General features: G+C 38.7%; 2 protein-coding genes across 4 annotated transcripts in view; one reads left to right on the forward strand and one right to left on the reverse strand.

The window, feature by feature from the left end:
• Positions 1–5,891: 5,891 nt before the first annotated feature.
• LOC126174776 (separin) lies at positions 5,892–8,620 on the reverse strand. Its single transcript, XM_049921118.1, has one exon. It carries the CDS (start codon positions 8,497–8,499, stop codon positions 6,820–6,822), a length of 1,680 nt encoding a protein of 559 aa, XP_049777075.1. The 5' UTR covers positions 8,500–8,620; the 3' UTR covers positions 5,892–6,819.
• Positions 8,621–8,686: 66 nt separating this feature from the next.
• The window catches only part of LOC126174777 (mitochondrial thiamine pyrophosphate carrier-like), a 76,236-nt gene continuing 68,665 nt past the window's right edge, over positions 8,687–16,257 (forward strand). Inside the window, exon 1 of one of the 3 annotated variants that reach the window (XM_049921120.1) lies at positions 8,687–8,816. The gene's annotated coding sequence lies outside the window, so the exon portion shown is untranslated. Of the gene's footprint in view, positions 8,817–9,237; positions 9,526–9,811; positions 9,835–16,257 lie in introns of those variants that run through there. The other 2 variants (XM_049921119.1, XM_049921121.1) reach the window with 2 other exon arrangements.

The following is a 16,257-nucleotide window of genomic DNA, read 5'->3' on the forward strand; positions in this document are numbered from 1 at the left end:
TAATTTGTTTATAGGCGCAACAAGTTGGTTATTCACAGCCAAAGAGCTGTCTTGGGTGACATTTTGAAAAACAATGGTCAACATTTGAATAAAAGCTTTGCTGTATGCTCCTACCACTGTGGAGACAGGCTTCACAAATAGGAATTTCATATAACCAAACATGTAATGGCATGTTTTACTTTAATTACTTTATTTAAAGAGTAGATGATGCTTTAAAACACTAGCACAATAATTCAGTCAGCTTGTCACATTTTATAAAACATGACAAGGCTAAACAGAAATTTAAAATAATGTCTTACATTTTTCTTGTCTTTCTCAGTATTTGGCCTGGCGAAGTGCCTTCAGTTCTGCTATCTATGACAAAGGAAACTCTACACACAAGCAGTCCAAAAAAAAGAGAGGAGGAGGAGGAGGAGGATGAGGAGGTGGAGGAGGAGGAGAAGACATAGCTGGTAGTTATGAGGATCTTCAGGAAAGTAGAGTGCAGAGATGAAAAACAGTGTTAAGATTGCTATCATGTGAAGAGGAGGTTATGAGCATTATAGAAAGCACTGAGCAGATACAAATTAAGTAACATAAAATTAAGAACTGAAGTTTGACAGTTGAAGCAGAAGGATTACAATGTGAGTGTGCAATGAACAATACACCTAATGATGTTGCACAAAATATTGCTAACCTTCAGGCATCCCTGAGAAACAGGAAGGCTCAGGGATGCCGCTGTTCTGAACAGGACAATTTCTCTTTAGTTCTACATTTTTGTGCACCAAAGGCATACAGGATTCTGAGCGCACGTTTTTGTTTACCAGCCACTAGATACCCACGGACCTGGATGAAAAATTCAGAGGTAAAATCTAGTGTAAACAACAATGTTCTTGAGGTACTGAAAATGAAATATGTAAAGATGGAGCCAAGGAAAAGGGTTGTATCTGTAGTATTTAATGAAATTTTTCTTGTATCACATTTGACTTATAATACACAGGATGATTTGTTTGAAGAGGTTGAAGAGTTAGATTCAGATGTTAAGTTAAAACACTCCAATTCAGCACAGCAACAATTGTACAGCCAGGCTGTGGTAGTAATGGCTACGGGTACATCTTTGAAATTTACGCAAATTATACGGTACTATTTAACAAAGGCTGCTGGGACAGGGGAATGGATAAAACAAATGTTACTTCAGCTTATAATACAAGTTCAACAGGTTGGGTTAATTCCCAAAGCAGCTATCTGTGATCAAGGTGCTAACAATGTAAAGATGCGGAAGATTTTAGGCAGGACTTCTGAATGCCCCTTTATTGAGCTAAATGGAGAAATAATTTATTTCCTTTGATTCAGTCATTGAGAAATAATCTTAAGAAACAAAATTTTAAGTTGTCCCACATTGAGAAATTTTATGAAAAGGAGCTGTAATGGTATCTCAACTTGCCCTCTCTTGACAAAGAAATGCATCGCACTCCCTCCATTTACTCCCATGAGGGTTTGTTTGCTTTGTTTTAGGGCGCAAACACAATTAGGATCATACATGCCCATTCCAAAACTGTAGAACACGAAGACAAGAGAGGAATTACAAATGACTACACGTTAATCCCAATCGGCAGAAGACAGCTAAAAACAGTGACATGGAGGAAGGTCCATAAAATAGGTCATAGAGAAACAGGTCCTGAACCAAAATTAAATGTCCTTCGCCATATTGCTTCAACAGATAAAAAGTAAAACACAGTCGACAACCCGTGTGCCGTTAGCTAAAACACTCGATAACTCAGACAGCAAACACAAACAAGAATGTAAGTAGTTAAAAAATGGACATTCCATCAGGAAATGGTGGACAGTCAAGGGCTGAGCGAGATGAGCACAAAGTGGTGGGGGAGCAACACTTAACAAATGGTAATGGCTAAAAGGAAAGTGCCTGATACGCAACCTAGCTAAAATGATCTCCTCATGGTGAGAGGATCGAAGGGAGGTTGTCCAAGCCATTCGGGGAGGCTTAATAACCCAGAGCTTGTTCCCATGAAGGGAGTACCAGTGAAGGTGCCAAAATGACACCACCCACTGACAGACAGCAGCATAGAGATCATCGGATGGAATGTAAGAACTAGCAGGTTAAGGTACGAGGACTGCAGCCTAGGCAGCAGCGTCGTTTCCTGTCAGACCGATGTGACCAGGAACCCACATAAACATCACAGTGGCTCCATCAAGAGTGAGCAAGTGACAGATTTCCTGGACCTGTTGCACTAGGGATGGACGGTGCACAGCACACAGAGGCTTTGAAGGGCACAGAGAGTCAGAGCAGATGACAAAACTGAAAAGCCTGTATCAAGTTACCTTCCATTACAAACGTGGGTGCACTCAACGGCTATGGTATGACTTTCAAATTATAGAGCACAGCAATCAGACATACTTTTCTTGCAAGTTTTATTTGGCAAATCTAGGTTTCGGCTAGCGCATAGCCATTATCAATGGACCATTTCATAGTATCAAAAAGCACTGATACTATGAAATGGACCGTCGATAATGGCTACGCAATTCTAGTACATCACCCCCTGTTTTTCGGGTTTCTATCACAGTTTGTTCAAGACTACTGTACACGGTATACAGTACAGTATACAGTAGTCTTGAACGAACTGTGACAGAAGCCCTAACAAAAGTGGGCTGACATACTAGAACACGCATTGACACTATGAAATGGTGCACTGATAATGGCTAGGCACTAGCTGAAATCTAGATTTGCTGAATAAAACCTGCTAGAAAAATATGACTGATTGCTGTGCTCTATCATCTGAAAATAAAAAGCCTGTGTCGCCGGATGTACTCCATGCCCTGATACAGGGCAAAGAGTTCTGCTATAAATACTGAGCAGTGTTCCATAAGCTGATAAAGAAAAGTACCAATGACGAAGGCAACACTACGGTCAGTCTGAATGCCATCAGTGCACACAAAGGTACTAGCGCAAAGTTCCATGCGAAGGTCATGAACGAGGCAGGGGAAGTGTCCATAGGAAGCGAATGAAGGCCAAGATGATGGGTCACTGCACGAATCCAAGGTGGTGTAGGGTTCACACCCATCGGGAAAGCTGCAGGTAACGTGAAGTTAAGCTGCCAGAGCAAGAGCTGAAAACGAATTGCACGAGGTAAAAAAGAAGAGGGATGCACCCCATACTGACGATCACAGAAGTCATCGAAGAAGAAGGCATAGGGTGGGTGGCCATGCATGACAAACGGCAAGCACATTTGCTGAAGAGAAAGTCACGGCAGTAGGACAGCAGTAGTTCAGCAGCTTTTGCATACAACCGCTCAACCGGGTTAGTGTAAAAGGCGCCAGTGGCCAAATGGATGCCATGATAAAGGATAGTACTGCGACAGTAAAAGAGGGAGGACGTGCAGATGCATAAACAAAACACTCATAGTCTAGTTTCGAATGGACAAGGAACTGGTACAAACGGAGGAGTGTGGTTCGATCTGCTCCCCAGGAAGTACCACTGAGGACATGTAGGACAATGAGGTACCGCATACAGCTAACTGCCAGGTAAGACATGTGGGAGGACCAAGAAAGTTTCCTATCGAGCATGAACCCCAGGAATTTCACAGTTTCAATAAATAGAAGAGCAACAGGCCCAAGATGCAAAGACGGTGGAAGAAACAAATTGCGCTGCCAGAAATTCATACGAACTGCTTTGTCAGCAGAAAAGCAAAAGCCATTGTCGATGCTCCATGGGTAGACGATCAAGACATCGCTGAAGATGCCACTCAAGCAGACAAGTCCGTGGAGAGCTGCAATAGATGGCAAAATCATCAACAAAAAGGGAGCCGGAGATGCCTCGTGGGAGACAGGCCACAACAGGGTTAGTGGCTATAGCACAGAGGATGATGCTCACGACGGAACCTTGAGGCACACCGATTTCCTGGATAAAGGTGTCTGACAAAACAGAACCTACATGTACCTTGAAAGCTCAGTCTTTTAAGAATTCCTGAAGAAAGCAGGGCATGCGGCCACTCTCATGAGGGTATGTTTAGCAGTACGAGTACTCAGTCACAGTGTTCCTACATTTAGGTTCCAATTCTTTACCATCATCTGCTGCTTTCATAGTTGAATTTATTGAAATATGTGAGTTTTGCTTGACATTTTCAATTCATCAAAATTTAGTAGCCCAAAGCAATTTACGAAGCCTCTTCATCCCATTTATAAATATTTAGAGAAGCTTGAGGAAATTCAGCACATTATGAAGCAAGTAGTTACTCAGAATATGAGGGCAAGCAGTAAAGTAACCCACAATGCATCAAAGGATCAGTAAATAATATCACATATCTTCTGTTGCTGTGGACAGAACTAAGTGACAGATTTGGCTTTAGTTCTCTGTTCGCCAGAAAGTCGACTCAAATTGAAAATGCATTTTCCATTGTAAAAGAGAAAGGAGGTAACAAATTAGCACCTGATGTTTGCAAATTTCACAGAGCAACAACGTCAGTTATGGTCAATAGTTTGCTTTCTCCCTCCCAAAACAATAACTGTGAAGTACATACAGCAGCATTCCTAGTAACATTAAATGAACTTAAAAACTGCCTTTCATTGGAAATGTGAGTGTAATGCCTGCTAAAGACAATGTTTGTTTATCTCTGTATGCTGATATCAGTATCAATGAATGTATATCTAATGAAACAAAAGCCACGAATTATAATGTGGACTGGGTATGCAGTAGGCTGGAACATGAAAAAGCACTCTGGCATCATATAATGACAACTTGCCAACTTTCATTAACAGATGAAGAAATATGACTCAAACAAAATGCTTTTCCCCGATGTTTGTGCTCAGAGTTTGTCATATAAAATGTCAGAAATTTGTAGGCATAATTTTGATAAGTGTGTTGTTGAATGCACTTATCGGATGAGAAGCAATATGGTTTTATTACTCACCAATGAATGTGTCAAATTTAGAGGAGTGCCTAATTGTTGATATTTTTCGTTAGCAAAGAAACACTTTACAGTTCTAATCAATACATAATAAATAAGAAAAATGATCCTCAGTATCACAAATTTAAAAGGGTACCTTTAAGTTACAGAACGTAATTCACAAATAGGCCTAAATGTTCATAGAAAGTGCATACATGTATAGGCCTAGAAGTTAGGACATGTATAGTTTTGTTATTTTTAATTTGTATTCTATCTAAATAAACTGTACAGAACTGATTGGTTTAGATTTCTTTAACCCTGCATTTTAAATGAATTATTATCTAACATAACATCTTAAATGGCATAAGAAATGTAAACCTTGCAAAGTAATTTTGGTACACAGGCAAGTAAAATATGGAATTGAAGACATCATGGCAAGCATAGTATCCAGCTCGAACAAATGGCACTGCTAGCGGTGTCTCCTGAAAAACGCTTGTAAATGCCACAGTTTCTGCTATTATCTTTATAAGTTCTTTGCTTAAACTGCAAAATAAGGCTATTAGGTGCATTGGAAATATAATACCCAATTAGTCCAGCAGAAATACATTTAAAGAATTCCAAGTACTGACAGTGCAGTGTGCAGGCCTATATGAAATAATTATGTTCTTAAAAAATAAATTGCACAGCTTTGCTGAATAAAAATATATTTAATTGCAGCATTAAATGTAAAGATTACCACATCTATACAACTAGACTTCAGTGACAAAGATCCTAAAATATCTGGAGCATATTTCACAACAACCTCCATGCGGCATCAATAACTTAGAAACATTGCCTACATTCAAACAAAAACTAAGATGTCAACTGGTTGCAGCATGTTGTTACAGTATACGGGAGTTATCAGAATGATATATTACAGTGTATTGGCCGATGTTCTATTATATTGTATTGTAGGACCTATTTTTTAAACTCTGTCAAACTATATTTTGTGTGTGTTTAAATACAGAAAACTGATTTTCACTAACTTTATTTTACATGGAGCACACTTTCAAATCTTTACAGTTTTGACACAAATACCTGAAAAGATGGGTATTTTATGTAAATATCAAACACACTGTAACACATGCATGTATATGCTGCTGTATGTAGCAAATATCACTGCAAAAAATCAAGCAAATGATGAAAAATAAATAAATGACTACCATCTGTTTACATTTACTGTATTGTATCATTTGTTAAAAGTTACCTCCTCTACAAAGACATCTCAGTGACATTAAATGGACACTTTCACGTTTATGAAATGAGGAAGCAGTATGACTTGCATATGATTCTGTTAACAACTTGCTGCAAGAAAAGTGTGCTACATGTTGGGGTACAGACGCCATTCATTATATGAAGTTAAAGGAACAGAAATGGCAAAGGCCTTCACATATAATTATAATTTTTTTTTTTTGATGGAGCTCAAGTTTTAACACAGTAATTAAAAAAAAAAAACAACAATGGTTATTCCTTAAAAGATGTTCACTTACACCTGATAATTGAGTGTAGTGCATGTTCTTAGTGTAGGTCCCATTTCTGTGTGTATTTATTCCTGTTCTGCTCCCATCATGTTCCACTGTATCACATATATTTCATGTTACTGTCAAAACAAGTTGCAACCCATATAACTAATAAAAGTTTATCGTGATAGCTGTTACATTCTTGTAATATTGCACAGGCATTCATGCATAAATTAAATTGCAAAAATTTTCTTGTACAAATTTAAACTTTGGCTTGTCCATTATTATATATATATGAATTGTACAATATTGTGATTTCTTGGATCATTGAAATACAATTCAATACAAAAGCCATGTCAAATAAAAATTTACAGTTATCAAACAGTTAAAGGGCATTTGATAGGGCCAGCCACAAAAATAATATATTTCACTAATGTACATTACAAGTCTTGCAACAACATCCTAGAAGGCAAACCACGAATCACTAAGGATGATTTTGTGACAAACTCACGTGCCCCATTTCTTCCTCTAACTACAGCTCGCAGTAATTCAGGTTCACGATCTGGTGAAGGCATAAGCCATGCCTTTAAAAGTTCCTTTGTCAAAGCATCTGTGTCTCTATCTGGCACCTCCCACAACATACCCAGCACACAGGGACTTGATGAAATGCAGTATGCTCGGGCTGTGCTTAGCCTGTCATTATAAGGCTCATATGCCCAAGTATTGCTCTTACATCCAAAGAGTAACACTGTTGCATTCACATTAAGTTTTGCAATTTTGTACGGATGGAGGTATTTTCCACCAGACCCATGACCAAAGTAGATAAATATGTCTTTCTTAGTTAAAACATCAGCCAACTGATCTTCTGATGGGCACTTGCCCACCATATTTGACCATCCAACAAGGCAACTATCAAGGAAAGGTACCATCCGATCCTGCATAGCATTAAGATTTCTCTCTGGATTCAAGAGATAAAAGCCATTTTCTGGCTTGAAGACATATTCCACACATCCATTTTTTATCTTGCTTTTGTGTTCATGATATAGTGCATGGAGCAGTGGTATTGAAGATATTCGAGAAACAGGATGCTCTGCCAAACCATTTAGCATCTCCCATGGAAAATGTTCCAATTCTTCATCAACAACAAGAATAACAGGATGTCTCTTTAAATTACTCATGTATCTGGGTCCACTGCACAAGCTCTTCAGTTTGGATATTAATGCATTAGCACTAGCTGGAGAGCATTCCTCATCTAAGACTGAGTGAATTCCATTTTCAAACTCCTCTTCTGTTATGTGACTGTAACACTCTACAAAATAGTAAAGCAGTTCTTGACCCCTATCTAAGAAGCAGTCTGTCACATGACAATCTTGCACAATCTCATCTACCGACTTGCGCAGTTTCTTTAAGTAACAGTCATCAACCAACCGGCCAACAAGGATTGACATCCACACTCCCAGCCAACTGTATCTCATGTCCTTCAGAATTTGCAACATCCTGTCATTTGCTTCCATTTTTCTTCTATTATGCATTATTGGATTCTGTTCGTCATACCTTTGTCTGTTTACCTTCAGAGTGTCAATGAATTCTTCCCAAAATATATTCGAATTCGACGGCTGTGGAATTGTCACCATTAAAGGATCCGCTGCACCATTACCACACTCGAAACAAGTAATACAAATGGAAGATGTAGCTATCATGGACAATTGATTTTCTAGTCTTCTCTTTGCGTTGTACGGAACAGAAATTTGTACAACTCTCCACTGTGGTGGAAGATCGTAGAGCCTTTTCATCATAGAATTGAAGCCATCTGTATCGTACTCCCCCTGAAATTGTAAATACTTCCTGTGTAGTCGAACTTCCATTTCTGGGTTGCGCAGTTTCTTCTCTTGCATTATCGTGTCTCTACAAATTGCACGCCACCTTAGCTGGAAGCCAAGGCAGTTCACAAGGTAATAAACTGCTTCACGCTTTTTACCGAGATACAAACACAGGATAGAAAGTTGTCTGCACAGGTAAGAGTATTTCACTGATGGAACGTGAACTACCGTCTTAATAACGTCCTCAATTTCATTGTATAGCTTCTGATATTCATCCAGAATGAGTTTATCAACTACCATATTGAACGAATAACAATAAACCAAGGTAAAGAAACTGTATCTAAGTATGACACGACCAACAGCACAAAATTGAAAACACCCGCCGATAAGTTTCAAATACTACCAAAGATAATAACGTTATGGAACCACTCCAATGAATTCAATACTGCTCCACTCGCAACGCGAGGAGATACACTTCTGTCTCTTGAGGAAATTAAACTCACTTATTCGCCTCTGCATCAGTAAAAAGAACTACAAAATCCTGTTTAATTCTGAATTATATTCCCAAAACCTCATATAGTTTTTCAAATTCTCATATCCTAAACACAAACACTTCGGTAAGTAAGTACGTCTGTGATTATACTCCATTTTCGTAAATATGCCGCATTGATGGCAATGGTACATGGTACTATGGTAGAATAGTTGAAGCATTTGAAACGAGGACTTTGAAAGAGCATGACACGCTGAGGTTGACATGAAATGAACCTTTTAGTGCCAAGTATCGAAGTGTAATTACATGTCAGGCCGCATGACTGGGCGTAACCTACAGACGTTACATTAAAGTAATGTTTGTTCGAAGTCTCTTTAAAAACCCTCGCAGATTACTTAACGTTTATTATTTTCTCGTATGTTAGACGAACCTTTACCGCCTCAGCCCAAATGCCACAAAGTTTGTGGTAAAAGTAGTACACCAGACACTAAGACGTCACAACCAACCCGATGATAGTAAACAATTTTGTAACTATGTTTGGTCTTAATAGCGCGAGTAGGCGTAGTTCCTTATTTTACTTCAAAAACGAAAGGTTATTCCCTATTCGCATTGTGTTGCAGAGTGTGATGTTTCTCCTTTTATACCTAAAAATGTTCTGCCCAACTAGGTTGTAACAAACTTACATAATAAGGATTTGGGACTAATCCTTAAAGTACCTGATGAATAACTCACTATCAAAAACCCACAGGAGCAGCTGATGAATTACTATTGTTCTCGTTTATGAACTTGGATGCGGAGGATAAAGCCGGTATCACCACCCCTCATACCTAGCGCTGGTATGTTGCTCGTTCTAAAGTGGATTATGTGTGCAGCTTGTTAACTTTAGTACGTTATTAAGCATTGGTTTTTTACGATTGGCCCCAGGAAACTGCAATTGTGGTGTATATTTTTCATAAGGTTAATTTTAGTTATACCGGTCAATTTTTTTTGTACAGGAAAAGTTGCGCAGAATTTCTTCATTCTGCTCGAATTTAATTACAGCTCTCTTCCATGCGTTACACATAACAATTCCTTCGGTAACGTCACGTACATTTTCCGGAGGCATTAAGTGTAGTCAACGAAGTTTTGATGTGAATTCCATATGCGTGCGTAGCACATTAAGTATTGTCTCGTACTGTATGTACTTAATCGAAAATGTACACTTATATGCGTGAAATAAGGTCACAGGTCTATCAGTTAATATTCTTAATAAGCTGAAATTGTAATTATGGTTAGCGTAATTTTAAGTTGAGACTTAAGGGTTACGTGCATTTCCTGGCTGTTGATTACATGACAGCACACCAGAAGTCTGAAACCTATCGTCTAATTCTTATGTATAAATATCAAAATAGTTTCTTTTCAGTGAATACTCTTCAAGTGAGTGTGATTTTTGCTGGTATGGCGGTAAAATGCTCGTCTCTATCACGATGAGTGGAAGTTGACACCAGTATACAAAGCCTGATTAGAATTTTCACAATCATGTATTGGACTTGTCTAGTTTCTACAGTACTTGCTCTTTGTAAAAACTGTGCATTGGACTGTCCTAAATCTACATCTTTTTTAATACACATAAGCCACAGATGGTGTGTGGTGAAGGGTACTATCTTCCTGCTAACTGAACCCCCCCTCCTCTCCTTCGGTGTTCCAATCGCCCTTTCACCTATGGCAAGTGGGAATAAGGATTGTTGGTAAACCTCTGTATTAGCTCTAATTTCTCATTGTGGCCAATTCACGAGATCTATATGGGTGGAAGTATTATGTTGTCAGATTCTTCCAAATGAGCACTAATGCCAGTAAAATGTAGAAAAAAGAATTAAGCCGACCTATTTTCTACAACTGTCATAGGAGGTGGATCAATATTTTTTTCTGTCAAATATGAAAGGTGTATTGCATTACAAAAGGAAGACGCCTTTCACCTTTCAAAATTTCCTGCAAGTGCTAATGGCTGTGAGATATCCCTCACCTTTGCTCATGACATTTCAAGGATTACTGTCAGAAAGTGACACAATGTGACTGGATTTACTCACAATCTATTGTTATGGACATGAGAGATATTATTTTAAAACATTTTAAAAACTGAAGTTTTGGCAGAAGTGTTGTCTGGCGTATGTACTACATAAATCTGTATGTTCTGTATGTCTTATGATTCACTCATCACATTCTGTAAATCTGATGATGGAGAGCCTTCAGAAACATTAAGTGGCAGAAGCAGCCACTTGAGGCAACATCTGTGAAGTATAACAACAAGCAGTTATGATAGTACTAATATACTACTCTGATAACTATGGAAATGACTACTATTGCTGTCAGCAGGTTAGCAGAGTGAGACTGAGTTGTAATTATAAGGCAGACAGAACTAAGCTTTCATGGTTTACTTGTCAAGGATAACTACACTATCCAGCCACAATAATGTGACTACCTCTCAAAAACCTGAATAACTGCCTTTTGCCATTCGGACCACAGCAAGATGTACAGGAAGAGAGTCAATGTAGCTCTTGAAGGTACCAACTAGGATATGGTCCATGCCAACTCCATTGCTGTGGCCAGCTGCCGTAGGTTTCTCAATTGAGGATTCATGTGGGAACAGCTTGACTGAGGTGGCCCCCACAGACTCTCAGTTGGGTTTAAATCCAGGGAGTCTGGTAGCCAGGGGTGTACAGTAAACTCATCCTGATGCTCTTTGAACCATTTACATACATTGCTCACCACGACACATTGCATTGACCTGTTGATAGATGCCATTGTGTTAAGGAAAAACAAACTGCATGTAGAGGTGGACTTGGTCCCCAAGGGTAGACACATAATTGTGTTGATTCACTGTGCCTGCCAGAAAGATAAGATCACCCAGGTAATGCCATGAAAACATTCCCCAGACTACAGTGCTCGCTTCTCTGGCCTGGTCCATTCCGATGATTATTGCAGGCTGTTTGCTTACGGACATTTCACGCCATACACACCAATGGCCATCTGTCTGTCGGAGCATAGCATAAAACATGATTCATCTGGAAAGGCCTCCTAGTGTGTGTCCAGTTGCAGTGTTGGTAAGGAAATTCCAGCCTCTGTTGTCAATGAACAGCATTCAGCATGCGTGCATGAGCCAGGCAGCTGCTGTGGAGGCCCATACGCAGCAGTGTTCGCTGAATGATCATTCAGATGACACTGTTGGTAGCCCCGTGGTTTACCTTGGCAGTCAGTTGCTCAACAGTTGCTTGTTTATTCACCTGTTACACATCTCTGCAGCCATCTATCACCCCTTCATATGTAGGCCATGTTGCACCACAGTTGCCTTGGCACTGGTTTTGCATAGCACCATTTACCCATGCATGGTATACTTGTAACCATGGCAGCATGGGGACAGTTTACAGACTTAGCCATTTCGGAAATACTTCCACCTATGGCCCAAAAGCCAATGATCATGGCCTTCTGGACCTCAGATAAATCATTCCATTTTCACATTATGACAATACCTGCACTGTTTTCCACATCTCCCTGACAAGCTTTATATACCATCTACTTGCTGTCTATGAGTGGTTATTGTACACTGATGTTGAACATAGTTGATGGTCACATTAATGTGACTGAATCATGAATTAACAAAGTGAAACAACTACTACATGCTCTGCTAATAATTAACTGTAATTACAATGCTAAAGTGTACAAGCGATTGCTGAATTAAAGTTCACAGTTAATTTGTTTAAGTAAATCTGATATTTAAAAATAAGGAGAAAAAGAAGGAGGAGGTTTTGCTTCTTTAGTTTACCCAAGAGAACAGTTAAATATGGAGTACGAGGATGTCAACAAAACCTTGGATCACAGCAGATGTTGGTGTGTCAGAAAAATTAAAATGAGCATCAACAAGGTACACAGAACAAGTAGCAGGGAATAATACTTGTAAAAGGAGAATAAGGTTTGACTTAAGCAAGCAGGTTCAAATGGATGCATATTACAATATTTATATGGATGTGAAGAGGTTTGCACCAGATACATTAGAGTAAAGAGCTGCATCAAACCAGTCTTTGGACTGAAGAAAAGTAACAGGAAATTGACTCGAGGTATTAAGAAGAGAAAGCAAAACAGTACATGTTAAAAGAGGTATAGAGGAGATTTAATGAAATGACACATCTATAAACAGAAAAAGGAAGATCATTGTATAATATGTAAAGTTTTTACTCAGGCTATTTCCCAGACAGATTAAAATATTATAAATCTGATAACTCCATGAATGGTAATATCTACTTCCACTCCTTACATCATTTTCCAAATTTTCTGAGATGATAATGTACTAGAGGATTGTATTGAATGGTACACTTTTCAATCACAGTTTGGCTTTCAATAGTGTTGCTCTACTGAGCTGTTTTTTATATATTTACTGAGTGTAGGGATCATGAGAATAAGGTAAGAGTGACTGGGGGACTTTCAGAATCATACAGGTAGTCAGTTTTTCCATACTCAATAAGTATGAGAAAGAGGGCAGGAAATTGATAATAAAGGTACCAAGTATCTTCTGTGGTGCACTGATTTATGGTACAGTGGCTTGCTGAGTACATGATATGTACATTTAGCACATAACAAAATTTTTGTGACGATATAAATCATAATATTCTGTAAGAGAAGTTAAGTTTATGGTATATGTGGTTCACCACTTACATGGTTTAGTTCTTATTTAAGAAACATGATGCAGAAAGCTAGACTTGTTAGGACATTCAGTAATATGAAGAGTGATGCCACATCTTCTGAACAGTTGAAATCACAATTGGAGATCCTTACAGTTTGGCTGTATGCCAATTACTGTTCTTACTGTATGTTAATGATCTACCATTTTATTTGAATCAGGAGACAGATTAGCCTATTTTTGCAGTTAATGCAAGCATTATTGTCAAACCAAGCAAAGAAGCATCAACAAAGAAAATAATAAAAGACATTTTGTTACAGCCCCAAAAAGATCCTACAAGCACGGATCAATGATTATGAAGAGTATCATTCAACATGACAGGTGCAACCCTTCCAAAATTTGCTGCAGATTTCAATGCTGCGCTATCAAAAAGTGTCAATTTGCAAACCGTTCAACGAAACATCGTCAATGTGGGCTTTGAGAGCTGAAGGCCCACTGGTGTACTCTTCATGACAGCACGACACCAAGCTTTATGCCTTGCCTGGGCCAGTCAACACTGACATTGGACTATTGATGACTCGAAACATGTTTCCTGGTTGGACGAGTCTCGTTTCAAATTATACTGAGCGGATGTCCATGTACAGGTGTGGAGACAACCTGTGATGAAGCAGGCTGGGATATTTGAATTCCCCTCTTGTTTTGCCATTTGCCTCCTTAATTCATTTTTTCATTTTTTGGACTAATTACCATTAACATGCTTGAGTATAATCTGCTTTTTCATAAAGGAGAAAGGTTGACCCTCAGTTTTAAAGAATATAATACCAGATCTAATGTTGTGCTAGTTTTATGTATGTAATTGATTTTCTAATTTATTTTGATTATTCCTAGTTAGTATCTTTTGTTAGAGGTTGAAATCAGTACTTGTTTCGTAACTTAAAGTCTATTGTTGACATATAAACAAATATAAATTCCATACTAATTATAAACACTTGGAAGATGAAATACTAGTAATCTTAAAGTATCTATTTACCTGTATTCAAAAACATGTTAGCGAAACCAGTCATTTATTAATTCCAAAGTAATCAACAGGTTTGTCAAAAGTATTGTTTGTGTACTTATATCTGTTAATTTCATGATTTAAACAAATAATTGGCCATAGCCTTTGCAGTAGAAGAAACTGTTAAAAAAGACACAATTTTTTGATGTATTCAGTTAATTTAATGAGTTAAGTTTCAATAGTAATTACTGTAAATTTAACTTCAAACAATGTTTAGTTTCAGTACCTATTATTGCAAGGATATATAAGGTTCCAATTTTGGTCACAAGACAGTCAGTTCATGGCCGAGTTTCAGCCGAGGAACCTGTGTTGGTTAGAATGACAACAATGCATAAAATTTATAGTGAAATAAGTGTTACACAATTAGGCCATGTGTTAAAACAGTGACAGTGTCTGCTACATATGTACCTTTCTATTCTTCAAGAACTGTGAACTTTGTGGTTAGGCTTTTACTGCTCGTAGATGTTCAACAGTAGTCTGTTGTAGCAGTATGTGGATGGTTCACCTGCTAACTATTAATGAGGCTTATCAGAAGTTAGAACAATAGTGCACTGGCCATATACAACTGAGTATTATTGGGGGGTTGTGAACATAAAGTAAAAGACAAACCCCATTTTTCAGCCTGTGTAGCAACACAGTATGTCGACACCGAGGACAACAAACGAAGAAAATAAAAGCAGGTGGAACCGCTACAAACCTCATGAATCCATGGACCCTGGATCCCAGCAGGGTACTGTTCAAGCTGGTGGAAGCTCTCTAATGCTGTGGGGCATGTGCAGTTCGAGGAAGCTCTCTAATGCTGTGGGGCATGTGCAGTTCGAGTGATACGGGACCCCTGATACGTCTAGATACGGTTCTGACAGGTGACACATACGTAAGCTTCCTGTCTGATTGCCTAGATCCATTCATATCCATTGCCCATTCCGATAGATTTGGAAAATTCCAGCAGGACAGTGCAATACCTTACACATCCAGAATTGCTACAGAGTGGCTCCAGGAACACTCTTTTCAGTTAAAACACCTCCACTCACCACCAAACTCCTGAGACATGAACATTATTGAGCATATCTGGGATGCCTTGCAGTGTGCTATTCAGAAAAGATCTCTACCCCCCTCGTACTCTTAAGGATTTATGGACAGCCCTGCAGGATTCATGGCGTCAGTTGCCTCCAGCACTACTGCAGACATTAGTCGAGTTCATGCCACATTGTGTTGCGGCACTTCTGCACGCTTGCAGGGGCCCTAAACAATTTTAGGCAGGTGTACGAGTTTCTTTGGTGCATCAGTGTATAGTAAACATGGTATTAAGTTATTGGGTGTACGTTTTGGTGACAGATGTACCAGTATGTAAACGTATAAAATAGTTAGGTTCTCGGGTGTCCAGCCGGATCCGATCGTCGAAGTTCCACGATATTTCGGCGAATAACCGTCCGCCAGCATCAGCACCACCTGATGGTGGTGGAACCTTGGATACAGCACATTCGCCGGGAAAACCTCAGATCGCAACTACTTTATAATTTTTTATTCAATGTTTTGTTTAATTCATAATCCTGCAATTGGCATTACGACAATTCCTGAAGTTTTTTTTACAATTTCATAGAAATTTTCCACAATAAATTCGGCATACTGATCTGATATGTACATGTTTCCTCTGTCGATATAGTAAGGAAATTTTTGAATGACTTTGGGGTGACTTTGTGATAGAATTTTGCACAAACATTTAAGTACACAAGGGAATAAGAAACTACAATGTTACTCCACATATCTTTTAATTTACTTAGCAAAGAATAACAGAAAGCCAAAAATTTTCAAAAAGTAATAATTCACGATTCACGAACATAGTAAATAACAATACACGCA

This window comes from Schistocerca cancellata, chromosome 3 (genome assembly GCF_023864275.1).
Source record: "Schistocerca cancellata isolate TAMUIC-IGC-003103 chromosome 3, iqSchCanc2.1, whole genome shotgun sequence".
Lineage (NCBI taxonomy): Eukaryota > Metazoa > Arthropoda > Insecta > Orthoptera > Acrididae > Schistocerca > Schistocerca cancellata.